Here is a 15,687-nt window from a genome sequence, read left to right on the forward strand (position 1 = left end):
CTTTGCAAAGGTTGGCAATATCAGCTGATCAACAATTAAGTTCATGAAGTAATATTTGAATAAACTTTATGGAGGTTTTTGTATTGTGGCGTGTGAAGATTGTATTTTGTGAGATCCTGTGATTATTTGGAAATATTTCATATAAGTGTATAAAATATTTTATTAAATATTTATTTTTAAAATATTTTATTAAATATTTTTATAAAAGTGTATGTAATTATCTTAGTAAATAATGGCAGATAATGTAAATGGTTAATGTATTCGTTTGAAGAGTATACGGACATGATACTGATTTACGGTAAAGTTAACAAGAATGGTTTAGCTGCAGTTCAGGAATATCGTGATACTTTTCCACATCGAAGAACACCTGATCGCAAAACATTTGAAGCTGTGGAGAGACGACTTAGAGAAACTGGTAGCTTTAAACCGAAACGAATAGATACTGGTCGTCAACGTTAGCGCAAGGAACTATAATAATGAACAAGCAATAATAAATGCTGTAGAATTATCACCCAACTACAAGCACCAGACGATTATCACGTCAGTTAAATATTTGCCAGTCAAGCGTATATGGCGGGACACTTCATGAAGCACAGTTGTACCCATTCCATATAATACGTGTTCAAGACTTATTACCGCAAGATCTTAATAAACGGAAGATGTTCTGCCGCTGGTTAAGAAGAAATTGTTTACGACATCAGTATTTTCTTCGGCGTATTCTCGTTTACTGATGAATCCTGTTTTACTAGAAATGGAATTGTAAATTTTCGTAATACCCATACTTGGGCGTACGACAACCCACATGAAACTGCGACGAGGCATTTTCAACATACATTTTCAGTCAATGTATGGCTTGGTGTTCTGGGTGATAATTTGATTGGTCCATTTTTCCTCCCTAATCGACTTAATGGAGTAGCGTACTTAAATTTTTTAAGAAACAAACCTGCCTACCCTCTTGGTAGATATTCCTGTTCAAAACAGAATAAATGCATGGTTTATGCACGACGGAGCACCTCCACATTTTTCTAATGATGTGAAAAACTATTTAAATGATACATACGGTAGACAATGGATTGGTCGAAATGGACAGTAAAATGGCCACCACGTTCTCCTGACCTCACGCCAGCAGACTTTTTCTTATGGGGTTGGATGAAGTCAATTGTTTTATTCAAAACGGATTAACACCATAGATGAGTTACGTAATCGCATTACAGAGGCAGCAGAAAACTATCAAGAATGCTCCAAACGTTATGAAACGCGCTAGAAAAAGAGTGGATTCGTCGTGCGAAAACGTGCATTGCTAACAACGGAGGGACACTTTGAGCAACTATTATAGGTGATTATTAACAGTTTTATAAAGGTAAATACATTTTATGTTAATGCTCAGTCTAGAATAAATGATCAAGCTGTTACTCACAACCTAAACATTAGTTAATATTTTATGCAGATAAGATATGCATTTTTGTGCGTCTGTTTTATTTTTAAATAAAGTAAATTTCAATACCTATTATTAATTTTTTTTCCTAAGTAATTCACATGAATCTTTTCAGAATTAAAATGTTCTACAAATCTGTTTAAGAAAAAAAAATGACCTTTATTTAACATTTATGGAAGTAATATTACGTTAAACACAAAAATGTGTTATTTCTTTGCACCAATTCTTGTGTTTTACGTATAGATATCTCTGAAATGTATTGCATTTACAGCTCTGGGACGAATTTTAATAAATTTGTCAGATATAAAAACATAAAAAACAATCGTATTTGTATCTTTGTAACTACCTTTACCATTTTTATTACGGCCTGACTTCACCAAGGGTTCTGAAATCCGGGCGAAATCTTTCGCTAGGCGTAAGTCGCTAACGACGAAGCGTTTCCGGGCATATGGTTATATGAACTTTTTTACTTGTTTTTAGCTATAGAATAGCTCCCGAGAGATTGCCGTTTAGTTTTGAATCACCCTGTATAAAGATTTAAATTCTTGTGTGAGTGAAATATTACAACTAATTTCAATCATATTTGATAGGTTATAACGCAGATATGGGTAAATTTCGTCGTATTGAAATTGTACTTCTGTGATAGTTTTATAAACAGATTTTATTTGTTTACTGTTACAAATAACGATGACATACATTTATGAATAACATTTTGTAATAATGAATTATACTTCTAAAAAATTAAACAGTTTACTTCTAAAAATTTATTGAATGAATAAGAAATTAAGTAGTAACGGAAGTCTCATTAATAAAAAAGAATATAAAGTATTTGCACTGATTTCATATAATTATTAAATATTACCATTGAATGTCGCTAATCCTCCAACAGTATTCTCGCAAACTACTAATACTAAATGTATGTAGCTTGTTTCACCAACAAAGTCCTGCCATGATATAGGTCAAACATCAATGTTAACTCCTTTCTGAAATGTAACTGGAAATCCTTTTCTATGGTTGCATAAAAGCTGCTTGTTCTTCAGTGCAGTGAATGTTAATGTTTTGACTCCTCCAACATCTCCGGTGACATTATTTCTGATACAAGTCGGATGTATTTATTTTATCCTGGATACCGCAACTAAAATTTTGAATACTTCTCGATTTTTGAAATTAAGAATTTCATGATTGTTTGATCTATAATGTAATGTTTAAGTTTTGCCAAGTTAAGTTCTGGTTTTTCAACAAGGATGAATGATATACGTGACTTAATGCTGATGTATTAAAAATAATAGTCTGTCTGAGATTATATTGTATTTAAAGGTTTGCATTAATTTGATGTACAAATAAATTCATCCTCCGAGGAAAGTTATACAAATCGTAAGAGCAAGTTATAGCAATTTTCAGAATCAGTCTGCATTTGAAAGAATGGGGCACGTAGAAGAGTTAGGATATTTCTAATTCTCAGTAGTGTATGCCAGACTAATAAGTTGGTTATTGCTCTTTCCGGACATTTTGGCGCTTTCTTCACTATTATAACTTGTTTCCATAAGTATAAGAATTAATAGAACATTAAAATAATTTCAAATTTGGGAAATCATCTCTACTTTTGTTATCTTGAAGGCATGTGTTGAGGTTAGATCTTACACCCACATAATATTTGTTTAATCCAAAATCGATCTCCTTCCATTTGCGAGATAAGTTCTCCAGCTGTCTCAATCGATCTCGCTTGAGCTCTTCGTTCTATGGCATTAACACGTTCGACACTGCCTTTATTACTGGGAAACTTCACCTGTTCGCTTACTCCATCGGGTAGTCTAATCTCGCAGGAATACTCGCTTACGATCCCCGTTGAAGCGTTTCGTTTTTGCTAGGCGTTCTTCGCTTACATTGGGAGGTTGTATCCTTAACTATAGAAGATATTTGGACTAATAACTATTGAAGCTATTGATTAGAATTGTGAAATTGTGCTTATACAGGGTAAAAATAGGAAAACTTTAACATTATGTGTAAAATAAACCAAAATTATATAATTAACAAAACTAATGCTATATCTATTTCAAGCTAAACGTTTACCTAGTTGTGCTGTATTTTGTTTTATTTCTGTAGAGCACCTGTTTAAAGAACACAATTATAAATAACAGTTGGAAAATATGAAAGATTATTCCTAGTATCTAGTAATGAAGAAAGATTATCTAGTAATGGATATTACATTTATATGGTACTAACACGCGGCTTCGCACGCATTTTCGTAGGCTTTGTACGTGTATGAGCACTTCCGGTTCGAGTGAGTTATATCTGCGACGCCGATGATGAGTTTTCTTTGTTGCCACGATCAAGAAAATTTGTCAAAAAGTGTATATTTATAGCCGTTGTAAATTACTCTGATATTAGTATTTTTGTTTTATTGTTGATTTTGCCTTGTTTCGAGATCAAGAAAATATATATTTATAAACACAGATATGAGAAGCCTAATTATGTCAAAAGACAACTAAGATGGGTTTTATAACAGGCTCTAATTTATAGTAAAAGTTGGATAGTAACTTTGTCTTTTATATCTGTATTATGGTACTGACCGGGCAACTGCATATTTAATATGTGCTACAATAGTAAAGAATTTGTTTAATTTTCTTATCTGAATATTTTCTGACTCTATGCTCAACAGCGGTTACAGAAAACGTTGATTGAAGAACTATTGTAACAAGCTGACTCCATGCTTTCACAGTATAAATGTGAACAAATTGAAAATAGTGGTTAAATTAATTAAACCACTTGTTGTGGTTGTGCTGTCATAAAATAATGTTTACACAGAACGTTGTTTTCATTTAACAGGCTCTTTCAATTAATAACATATCTTTCGCAATGTTAAAGCTCAGTGGGATGTAGCCCGGAGGGTTTGTCAAAGTAGGAATAGGCCTATATGTCAACCAGAGACCCTAAGAATATCCATATAAAATCTCAGTACTATCGGTTGAATAGTTTAGGTGTGAAAGCGTAATAATCAAGAAAATTAACTTTTGAACTTATAATATTACTTAGGATTAGAATAGTTCTTTTATATACGTTTCAACTCTCATAAGGATATTAGTATAGTATGCACTGAAAAATTTGTACCGAACAGTCCAGGTAGTCAGTGATGTTAATATGTTAAAATATGTTAAAATAATGTAAAATTATACAAGCATAGGTTGGTCCAGTGTTGCAGAGCTGTCGACAATATTTCAACGAACTTGCATCCAACAATGCACCCAACCTACATCGTGGGTTCACTATGAAAGCTGGGGGACCCTGGTCTTAAGCTATTTAATTAGGGAAAATGAGTTAACATATTGTTAGCTTCGCATAATCCAATATCAATAAGGCATTATTTAAGTATAACCCGGCTTTTATTTCTATTTCGGTGTAATTAAGCACTCAAAATTCGTTTTGAGAGTACAATACAGGGTGAGGCAGACCACCCGTACAGTACGTATAGCGGCCAAACCAAACGAGGTAGATTATTGGTAACAACTTAACAACCCCCCTATTTCCACCCCAAAGAATTTGAAGAAATTATTTTGAAATCTCTAAAACTCCCCAAAAGGGTAGTTTTTTGGGGGTAGGGGTGATTTTCGGAAAATTTTCGAATGTAAAGGTATGTTGAGTTATACCTCATTTTAAAGGTATTTCTTCACTGATAATTTTGATGCAAAAAGTTTGAACCTATCTTGCCGCTTATGTACAGGGTACACCAAAACGTTAAAAAAATCAGGGGTTTGTGGGTAAATTTGATTGCAACTACCTGCACAAATTTAGAGAGGCGATATTTTTATTCAAAACTAATGATGAGACAGCTTATCGAAACATATCATCAAATATATATTTACACTTTTGGGTGGTGGATGAAGACAGCCATTTGTATTTTTCAACTAACGTGAATACCTTTGAAATTTCAACTTCGCATGAGTATGATGACAGTTTTGTGCTTAGTAAAATAATGTAGAGAATTGTGTGCTCACGTAGTTCGTGCTTCAATATAGCGATGGCTCTGGTGGCGTACTAGATGTGACTATGGTTTTTTTTCAAAAGTGTGTGTGACCGTGAGCACGCACGTTTATCATAGTTAAACAAGTCTGTGGTCTTAAACATGACAACATTTACTCACAAATAAAGCATCTGGATTGGTTCGTTAAGACTATAGAAATGATTGCACATCTTAAAAATAATTATTTATATTTAATATTGGTTTCGTTGAATCATACTCAGGCAAGGCATCATACAGAGAGACTTATTATAGTAGATTCTTGATCATATAAACTTTACAGGTGAAATACGCGTATATTATTGATACTATTTAGATTGTGTGGCTAAAACCACTTTTCTCTCAGTGTGAAATAATTAATTTTGGTTTTTAAGGTTGAAAGGCAAAACTTGACGATTCATAGTTTTGAGCAATACGTATATCGTCAGTTTGGCTGAGATTTTATGGTGAAATATCCATTAGAGGATGTTCTAGTAATAAAATATTTAACATTTGGTTCCGGAATATCAGGTTAGGGACTGGGGGCGTATCCAGGGAGGGGAAACTCATGAGTTTATCCCTCCTCCTCACTAAAGAATGCAAGAATACGTGTGCTTCTGATTTAAGGGGTTAATAACATAATGTTAAACTCGAGATTTAACTGTGATAGAATTCAATATATTTTAAATTTTCACTATTTCTTAACCAAAAGAAACATATACGATAAGAACTAATTTATGGATACCAAATTCCAACTAGAATTCCAAAACTAATAGGAGACAGGAGAGGCACAAATCACCGTGAGGCGGCATTTGGAGCACTTAAGTGCACTAAACTTCCTTACTGCGATCACACCGTTAGCTGGTGGTAGTTAGTTATAATTTTATTTAGTTCTTTAAACTTTTTCGTTGGTTGAAAAGACTCGATCTGTTGGAGTACTAATAATTTTGTTTTGAGATGTAACAAATATTGAATAAAAAAAAAAAAAAACATTAAGGAATGGATTATATATTGGAGCTTTAATGTTACCCAATAAGTTTTGCTACTTTAGCTTATAAGGCAAAGCTCCCAAAGTAAGATATTGTAATTTAAATTTTATAGCATAAACGTTTATTTTCCAAGGTATATTTTGGACATTAACTATTACACAATTTTCCTGCTTGATCATGATAAATAAATATACATTAGGGTATTAATTTGTATTTCCGGGTGTCTAAGAGTGTGGGGTTGGGATTTGTGAACGATACAGCCCCTTAGCTACTATTTCCACCAAACCTTTCACATAGTCCTGTAACTCATTCAGCCGAACCTCCATCAGGACTCATTCACAGAGACCATTGATGGTGTCGTCTTCCGCTCCGACACCTCGAGAACCAGAGTAATTAGCGCCGTCTAGGGTGGGAGGGAGCGCTGCGCGGAGATCTGCGCCCCGGCTATCGACCCGTCAGTGCGCGCCTAGTCGTGTTACGATGAGGGTCCTGGGCTGCCTACTGCTGCTGACCCTCTGCAGACATTCTCTCCAGCATGACAACACCTCGGAGCCGGAGCCCACCAACGAGACCAAAGTCGTCGAAAAGGACCCTCTCTTCCCGGAGGATCTGTTCACGATGGAGCAGCGGCGCAACGGGGCGGTCATATTCCACATTATCGGAGTGATATACATGTTCGTCGCCCTGGCCATCGTGTGCGACGAGTTCTTCGTGCCGTCCCTGGACGTTGTGATAGAGAAGTTAGGGATCGCCGAGGACGTGGCCGGGGCCACCTTCATGGCCGCAGGGGGCTCCGCGCCGGAGCTCTTCACCTCCGTGATCGGCGTGTTCGTGTCGTTCGACGACGTCGGCATCGGTACCATCGTGGGTAGCGCGGTCTTCAACATCCTCTTCGTCATCGGGATGTGCGCCCTGTTCTCCCGCACCGTCCTCACTCTTACCTGGTGGCCTCTCTTTCGCGACTGCACCTTCTATTCGGCCTCGTTGATCATTCTTATCTGGTTCTTCCGTGACAACCATATCTACTGGTACGAAGCGGCCATACTCTTCAGCATCTACATGGCTTACGTCAGCTTCATGAAGTGGAACCAGAACGTGGAACGGTTCGTGAAGAAGCACCTGTACAAGAACAAGGTGACCAGGGTCCGCAGCACGGACCAGCTCATGCCCTCGGTGAGTGGTTTGTACTTATCTTCTTTGGCACGCTATAATCATCCCGTCTGGATCCTTAAATAGTATAGATTGTGCCATAACCTCTGATATTAATGTAATATCATTACTGAGGCTCGCCGACGATTGCTTGTAATATTAATTCACATTTTATATCAAAGCTATTTAATTGACTACCGAGCTACAATTTAACACAGCCTTGTAAATATAGTAGTCGTTATGGATAATTATTAAATTTGTAGACTTGAAAAGAAACAGGGACAATAGGATTTTTTTGTTTATACAGTATTATTAGTTTTCGAAAGTATATAAGTTTTATCACTTATATAGGTTTATAATAACTAGCTATTTATTTAATGACCTAGTTTTGAAAGAATCTGAAGCACAGACAAATCGATTGCACATTGAGATCATATAACGATCTTGACTTACACTTCCCATTTGTGACTTACAATAAAACAGAAATTGTATAAGGATCAACACACCGTTAATTGTAATAGCATTTACAAAATGTTTTACATGCGAGGTTAAAGATGGATTATAAAAGTTAGGTTGAACAAGAAAATTCTTAACTTTTAAAAATATAAATAATTAATTCATCTTGTATTGTAAACTTGAGTAAATACTACAACAGTTACTTTCCTCTCTAACAGCTCTTCCCTCACACGCCAGATTAAACAAAATTCCATCTCGGTTTTAGAACGAATTTTCGTTTCCTACGTGAGTTGTGTGTGTGTTAGTTTTATGGTAAATTTCTTAGTATAGGTTACTTATGATTAAGTTATCTTATAACTAGAGAGACCGTAGCTTTGATATGTTATATTTTACTTTAAGCTCAACAAAAAACCATATATAGAGTATAAATTATAATTATTTTCGTTTTGTTTATTACATAATGTTTGATAGTCTTTGTAGTCGGGAAATTTTCTCATATTGTGTTGTAAGGCGTTTCTTGTTATAAGTTCGAAATATAATGTTCTGCATTCTTATGATTGTCTCAAAATTTGAAAAAGTATTAGAAGTGGTATTTTCCCACCACAAATCTAACACTGATTTAATTCCCTGTTCTCTTCATGATTTTAATTCAGTTTGTTCCATATTTCTGGAAAAGGACTTTATTAATGAAAAAATTTGATGTGAAAGAATAGAGAATGTTATAATGGAACGCAAGCCCATCTAACAAAATGCAACTTGCAGTTATAACAAAAAGTAGTGAAATGGGAAAAAACAATAACTGCTTACAATACTTCAATCAAAGTGTGAAAAAAGCAAAATTAAAATATACTTATATATTTATTAAAATATTAACTTTTACCTTCGCATCGCAGAGGATTTTCAAAAATGAAGTTCGTAGCCTTGTTAGTAATATTCTGTGATGTTTGTAAAACTCAAGTAGGCACACATTAATTAAATAAATTATTTAAGTGTTCATGGTTAATAGATTAAGCATAAGTGAGACTGACTCGTATGTTAGGTTTTGCTCGTATGGGAGCATTTCTGGTTTATATGTCCAAGGCCACAGCTGAGTTTATCTAGTTGCACTGGTCAATATACACTCGTAGGACTGAGAGCTAACTTCGTTCAAAAAGCATCTACTTCCGGTATAATGGAAAAGTCAAAATAATTGTCTATAATTAGTTTTGTAGTATAGGAGTCTTGTCGTTTGACGGTTTGTAAACTGGCAAAGAATAGCTCGTAGATGCTCATTCCTATGTTTTTCCTTAAGTCACAGTAAAAATGCCTTGTCGCAATGGAAGTCAAGTAATTTCGACTATCTTATGTTTAAACATTCACAACTTTTTGTTTATTGGATATGTTTTATAACATCGGTTAAAAGATATTTCCAATGATTTAAATAGTTTAAATTTGTCACTGGCGCAATCTGTACGTCCGATAGTAGCTTTCTCTTTTGCTATATGCTGCATTACACCGCTAATTTACTAAGACTGTACATTTAATCGTTTCTTAACGTTAAATGTGATATTTCAGCCTCTTCGCCCATCTTCAACTGAAAGTGTCAGTAGGTGTTTGGTGTCAGTTAAATTTTGATTGTGTTTCGTAAATACTAACATTATTTTTACAAATTCTAAAATTTACGAGGAACATTTTTCGATATTTTTTTTAACAACCTCCTCGAACTTCATATTAAAAAAATAATTAGCCGAATTGGTTCAGCCGTTCTCGAGATTACCGCTTAGTAACGGATTTAGCTATGATTAATTTTATTATATGGGTCGAGTAAATAAAATAAACAAGAGAGAAGCATGAAAAAATCTAGCAGGAAGTTTGAATGTGTGGGCTTGAGATGATAACGCTTGTAGTACGATAGCGTGGGTTTAATGACGATAAATGTAGTACACACTCTGAGACTAGAATGAAAGGGAACAGTAAAATCTACAAATTACAAAACGCTAATCCACTTAAAACTTCTGTCTTAATAAAAATAGCCCTTATTAGGAGGTTTTGAGCTAAATATTTGTTTAAAATCAAAGATGACTTAAAATATCCAAGTAAAAAGCGTAGCATATTTGTTATAATATGTTTAAAATGCAATAAAAAAGAATAAACGTCTTACGTCTTCGTTATTACGTAATAAAGAGAATTAAAACATTTTGCTCGTTCATTTTTGAAGATCAAACGTATTTCCGAAACTTATGTAATAAAATGTGTGTGGTGGTTTATTAACACTTTTTCCATGAATAGAGGGACATTCAGCAAAGAGACTAAAGGGCGAGTAAATGAAGTGTCATACTTGCACGTTTGGTGAGATGTTTATTAAACGGTTAATTTGTGAACTCGACAGGTAAATAGTAGTTCCACTAACTACAGTATTTTAATATACACATGGGAAATTAGTATCGTTGAAAATAATATAAATATAGATAAGTGACCAAATATATTACTGGAGTAAACGTTAACATTGTAAATGAACATTTACAACGTAAAACTGTATTTATTTATTACTATTATTATTTTAATAATAATACATAAGTGTTATACATAGTATGTAACTTATGTAATACATGTGTATGTATAACTAATATGTAACGCACTCTGAGAATAATTCTTTGGTTTGTTATATTTTAATTTAATCATCGAAAGGTGGGTTGGAGAATAAGTAATATATTAAGATTGTATATAATTTTATCGCAAACTAGGCCTACATGTTGATCGTTTCTTGATTTCTAAATCTATAATTATCAATCTTTTAAATTATAATTTATCACATAGATTTAAGCTCCATTAAGCGTTGTCAGAACTATTGTAACATTTGTTTACTTAATTGGCAATTAAAAGCCCGTGCTTGCATCTATTTATGGTGTTACTATAAGTAATGTCAAAAAAATGATGTAGACTTATTCGTAAAACCACCCTGGTGAGGTAAATAATTGATCTAATACTCTAGGGGCTGTGATATAGTATACATTGTAAAGTACATCAACTGAATGTTGTTGAAATCGATACAGAAATTTCTCTTTAGAAAGAAATCATCTTCCGTGTTAGTTTTGGCTGGAGGGAAGATAGAACGGTGTCGAAAGGGTTAAAATATCAAACTCTAGTTTTTCAGATCAAAATGTTTTACCTTAAAACCGACCGTCTAGACGTAAATAATAGATATATCCCAGTCAGACAAATAACTGTATATAATGGGACTGAAAGTTAAATGCTTGCATAAAAATTTAACATTCACTTTCCACACATTTTATTTTTGTATTTTATGGGACAATGTGTAAAGAAATCAAATTTTAATGTCTACGGTAGAAATGATGGGCCTTTAAAATCTCTCAACGTTCACTCGTATATTGAACATGCCATTTCAGTTACAAAATTATGGATCTACTCACTATCAATGAATATAAGCGTTTAAAGTGGAACAGAAGTAGAGTTTTCTCAAAATTTTGTTAACACATTTTGAAACCCCCACATGTAAACTATGTAACGTTTTTCAAAGGTTATGCTGCTTGTCCAAAATCGTACTTTTACCTATCTTCAATCGATGATTACTTAGGCCAGTGATAGAATGAGCCCCCCCCCCCCGGGTCAAAATAAAGCTTACAATGGAATCAGCATCTCTTAAAGCAAATATGCAAAGATTTTCTCAGACCAGTAATGTGAGGAGTAGAAGAAATGGTGGGTGTTTACTACATATATGTTGAGCCCATATGTTAAGTGTAAGTTCAATTTTGTTGTATAAACCGTACATTTACAGTATAGAATTTCGTTCAGCTTTAAATTTGTGTATATCAAGTCGTTGCAGGTAATACCAACAAACCCTAAGCTACTGTTCAATTTAATGAACAATGTCATTAAACAACTTTGTAACACGCCAATCAACTTCTTAGAATCAGTTTGTTAGATGCGTCAGTGTTTTGTCTGCAGCAGTTGGATATCAATGAGGGATAATGGGAATAATGATGTATTGGCAATGACAGTGGCGGGTATGAATATTCTTGATCTAACATTAATACGAGTATTCTTGTATTCTTGCTCATCTTCATCAAACTCCAACAAATAGACAATCTTTTTGATACACAAAATTTAACGGATTTCTTTTTAGATTTATAAAACAATCAAACCTGCATTAAAGTTTTAACACGTTTAATACCTTACATAAGATATTGATAAAAAGTAAATTTTGCGATATAAACGTAAGACATAAATAAAACATTAAATTAGCTAAAGAAAAATGCCATTGTAAAAATTATAACGTGTTGTTATAAATCACGAGAATCCAAATTTGTGGTTCAACATCTAGGTTTAGTTGCACTATAATAATTTATATACACGTTATAATCTTGTTTAATGGAACACTAAAGTAATTTAATTTGCGAAATAATATCATTATATTAATACAACTAAAGACCTGAGAGTATGTTTAAATAAACGCTGATTGGTTGTGTGATGGGAATGTAGATGGACCACCGACCTCTTGCACTCAAAGGTCCAGTGAAGTTCACAGTCCTCATCCTACAACGAGGGACCTACAACTCTAATTAAAGGAAGAGGTAGGTCCTCTGGTCGCATGTCCATCCACTCGATCTGCAAGTATCACGGTTTAGTTCACAACAAAATGGCTAATTGAATATGTTGAAATTACTGTGATAGACTGTCTTTTGGTACCGTATTCTATTTAGCGTTGGAAAATTTAATAAAAATACCACTCTTAAGCTACAAATGGATTATGCTATAAAAAGCTTCTGTCATACTTATAGACTCTGACTTTCAAATGTTGTATTGTTTGTTAGTTTTTTTCTAATGAAGGTGTAACATCCTTTATTTAATAACATTGACTAACCCTTTGAATCCTAACGCACGTACCTATGGACGTTCACGGTATCTTCATAAAATCCCAATCTATACGGACATTTAAAAATTGTTTTAAAATATCAAACGTAACGAAACTTACACTTCGTTGTACCGAAATGATCAGATTACTTTTATAATAAGGTTCCACGTATTATTAAAAATATAATCTACTAATACTATCTATTAGTTTTATAGAAAGAATTATGAATCCGTTCAGACTATTGGATATGTTAATTCGAACGAATAATGAAGGCCTATAATCAGCAGATGATCACAGCGATGAAAATCGGGAATTAGTTGATTGAAATCTGTCAAATCGTGTAAACGATAATGAACTTTAGTACAGGTTAGAATAAAAGAACGAGGGCTGGTAGAATGTATCGCCGATATTATTTTTTATTATGTACAAAATACAACAAGAGAGATATATAGAATAAAAGTTATCAGTGATATTGTCCATTACTATGAAACTTTATGCGACCCGTTGATGACATCGACGTAGATGATGACGCGATAGACTGATGATATGTAAATCGAGTACACCATAGTAAACTCTAATTGCATAGGTCAGAATAAGAGTAGGGGAAAAGAGTAAAATTATCACTAATATTGTCTATGACTATGGAACTTGTATTCGAACGGATGATGTATAATCGGTAGATGATGACGTCGATTTAGATCATGACGCGATAGACAGAATGCTCGTAAAGCTAGTAGTGTACTGTTATGGGTCGGCGGGAGTCACGGAGTCACGATTATTGATCTAGCCGTTTGAGGTTCGCTTTCAAACAATTGCAGCTAATATGTCAGTTTTTATAATATCGCAGAGTAGTTAATAAAATAAATTGTCTGTTTCCTTAATTATACTTTATGAAGATAGCTCAAAGTATTTAACTTTTAAAATACTCTACCTGTCTTCTCATGGACACTCTTATTTAATATCTCTGATTTATGTGTGTGAATGTGGCTTGGAGAGCAAACTACGCAGTTTGCTATTCTTGTGCTACGAGCACACAACTATTGTCCAAGTAAGTGCTTTTTATGGCGGTCGAGTTTCAAAATTTCAGGACTGTTGCGGTGAGGCAAGGTGGGTTGCTGGTATATCCATAACCGCCGTGATCGTTAAGGATATTTCGCTCTCCTTTAAAAGCACAGCTCCTAACTCTGTCTTATTGGAGGATACAAGATTACACGACAATGGCAGCGAAATCGGTACAACCTGGTGATGTAGAGAGTGCTCAGAATGGCCAAGATGATCAAGGAATTAGAACTTATTGAGCTTCAGATAAATTGTGCAAAACGCAACAATCTTTTGAAAAGACTAATATTGTTTATAGCAAAAAGATCTATTCTTCAATATACAGGGTGTGTACAATATCTGGAAATACCCAAATATTCTTTTAATAACCAAAACACGCAAAGTTCCAACACTTTTGCAAAATTACGCACATACAGTACTTTAATCGCCCAAAGCGCTCTATTTCCTGATAGAGTGATTTCTTAAACGTTTATTCTATACAAAATGGCGATCGTTAATAGTTTCAATATTGATCTTACACAGTGACCATTTTGTAATTAATAAAGCTTATGAAGTGTGATTTGCGGAATTATCCTCTAACAATAAAAGCAGTTTATTTTAGTTTGTTATTATGTGTTAGGTTAGTTATTTACCTGAAGAAGAAATCAGATTGCAGATCTCGAAACGAAGTGTGATCTTTTGTTTAGATCTAAATGTCCGGAAAAATAAAAAATTAACTTCAAACAAAGAATAAAAGCCTATAAACATGGGTGTTAATTTCGGCGACACTTCTCACTGTGAAGTTTTTTGTACAATAACAGTTAAAATTCTCCATACAATTCAGCAAAGTTTGTAAGTAATATTTTATCTTTTACCGTTTAGAGCAAATTTAAAATATTTCTAGACATTTTCTAAGACACGTTGTATTTTAAAGTGGCTTAATATTTTACACAGACCTCGTAACAGTGCTTTTGGTCGATGTAAAGCATAATGGAGATAACGTGTTAACAGTTCTGTTGCAGTATTAAACTATACATAGGTTTGTGATTTGTATGAGAAATTCCTCTTTGTTAAAGTTTGTCTGTTAGCAACCTTGAAGCTTATCGCAGAGCAAGATTTTAACCCGAGGTGCTCCTTGAACTGTTCTAAAGGCGTCTAAAATAATATTTACCAACTTTTGAGATAGCTTCATTATTCGTGACGTACTGGTGTTTAATTATTCAGTACAAAAGTTGTGTCACGATGATATCAACTTGGTGTCACCGAGTCACGTGTCATACTGTACTTTCAGTAAAAATGAAGATATTTTTTAAAGTACGTTACATACATAAACTACTTTGAACCTAAATTATTTAAAACTGAAATTGCAATTTGAAATTTGGTTTTACATTCCAGTCAAAGCCAGCCGCAAGTATGATCAACGATGGTTGATCAGAAATGCACTTCCGTCTCTCATTCTAAACAGCACCTCTCATCGCACAGAATAATTTACAATCAAACCAATACAAAGGATAAGCACCCAAAAGAATGTAACAAACGGCTTAGTACCAATCCAAAAATGTAACTTCATCACATGTGTTACTATGTGATATGGCACAGTATCATATGATTGTACTTAGTTTGTTTACAAAGTTATTTATTATATGTGTCTGATGGCCATCATAGTAAGACAATATACGAGTAAAAACGTTATAATTTGATTCAAAGACCATTTTGTCATTTTAACCTTAAATTTATAGTGTTTTTTGGACCCTGAAGAATCTATGTACCAAGT

At 33.9% G+C, this 15,687-nt stretch overlaps 1 protein-coding gene across 2 annotated transcripts in view; it reads left to right on the forward strand.

Moving 5' to 3' along the window:
• Positions 1-6,889: 6,889 nt before the first annotated feature.
• Positions 6,890-15,687, forward strand: part of LOC124355061 (sodium/potassium/calcium exchanger Nckx30C) — a 495,401-nt gene continuing 486,603 nt past the window's right edge. For both annotated transcript variants that reach the window (XM_046805974.1, XM_046805976.1), the window contains exon 1: positions 6,890-7,591. In XM_046805974.1, the coding sequence (XP_046661930.1) occupies positions 6,899-7,591 (693 nt within the window). In that variant the 5' untranslated portion in view covers positions 6,890-6,898. The remainder of the gene's footprint in view (positions 7,592-15,687) is intronic.

This window comes from Homalodisca vitripennis, chromosome 2 (genome assembly GCF_021130785.1).
Source record: "Homalodisca vitripennis isolate AUS2020 chromosome 2, UT_GWSS_2.1, whole genome shotgun sequence".
Taxonomy (NCBI): domain Eukaryota; kingdom Metazoa; phylum Arthropoda; class Insecta; order Hemiptera; family Cicadellidae; genus Homalodisca; species Homalodisca vitripennis.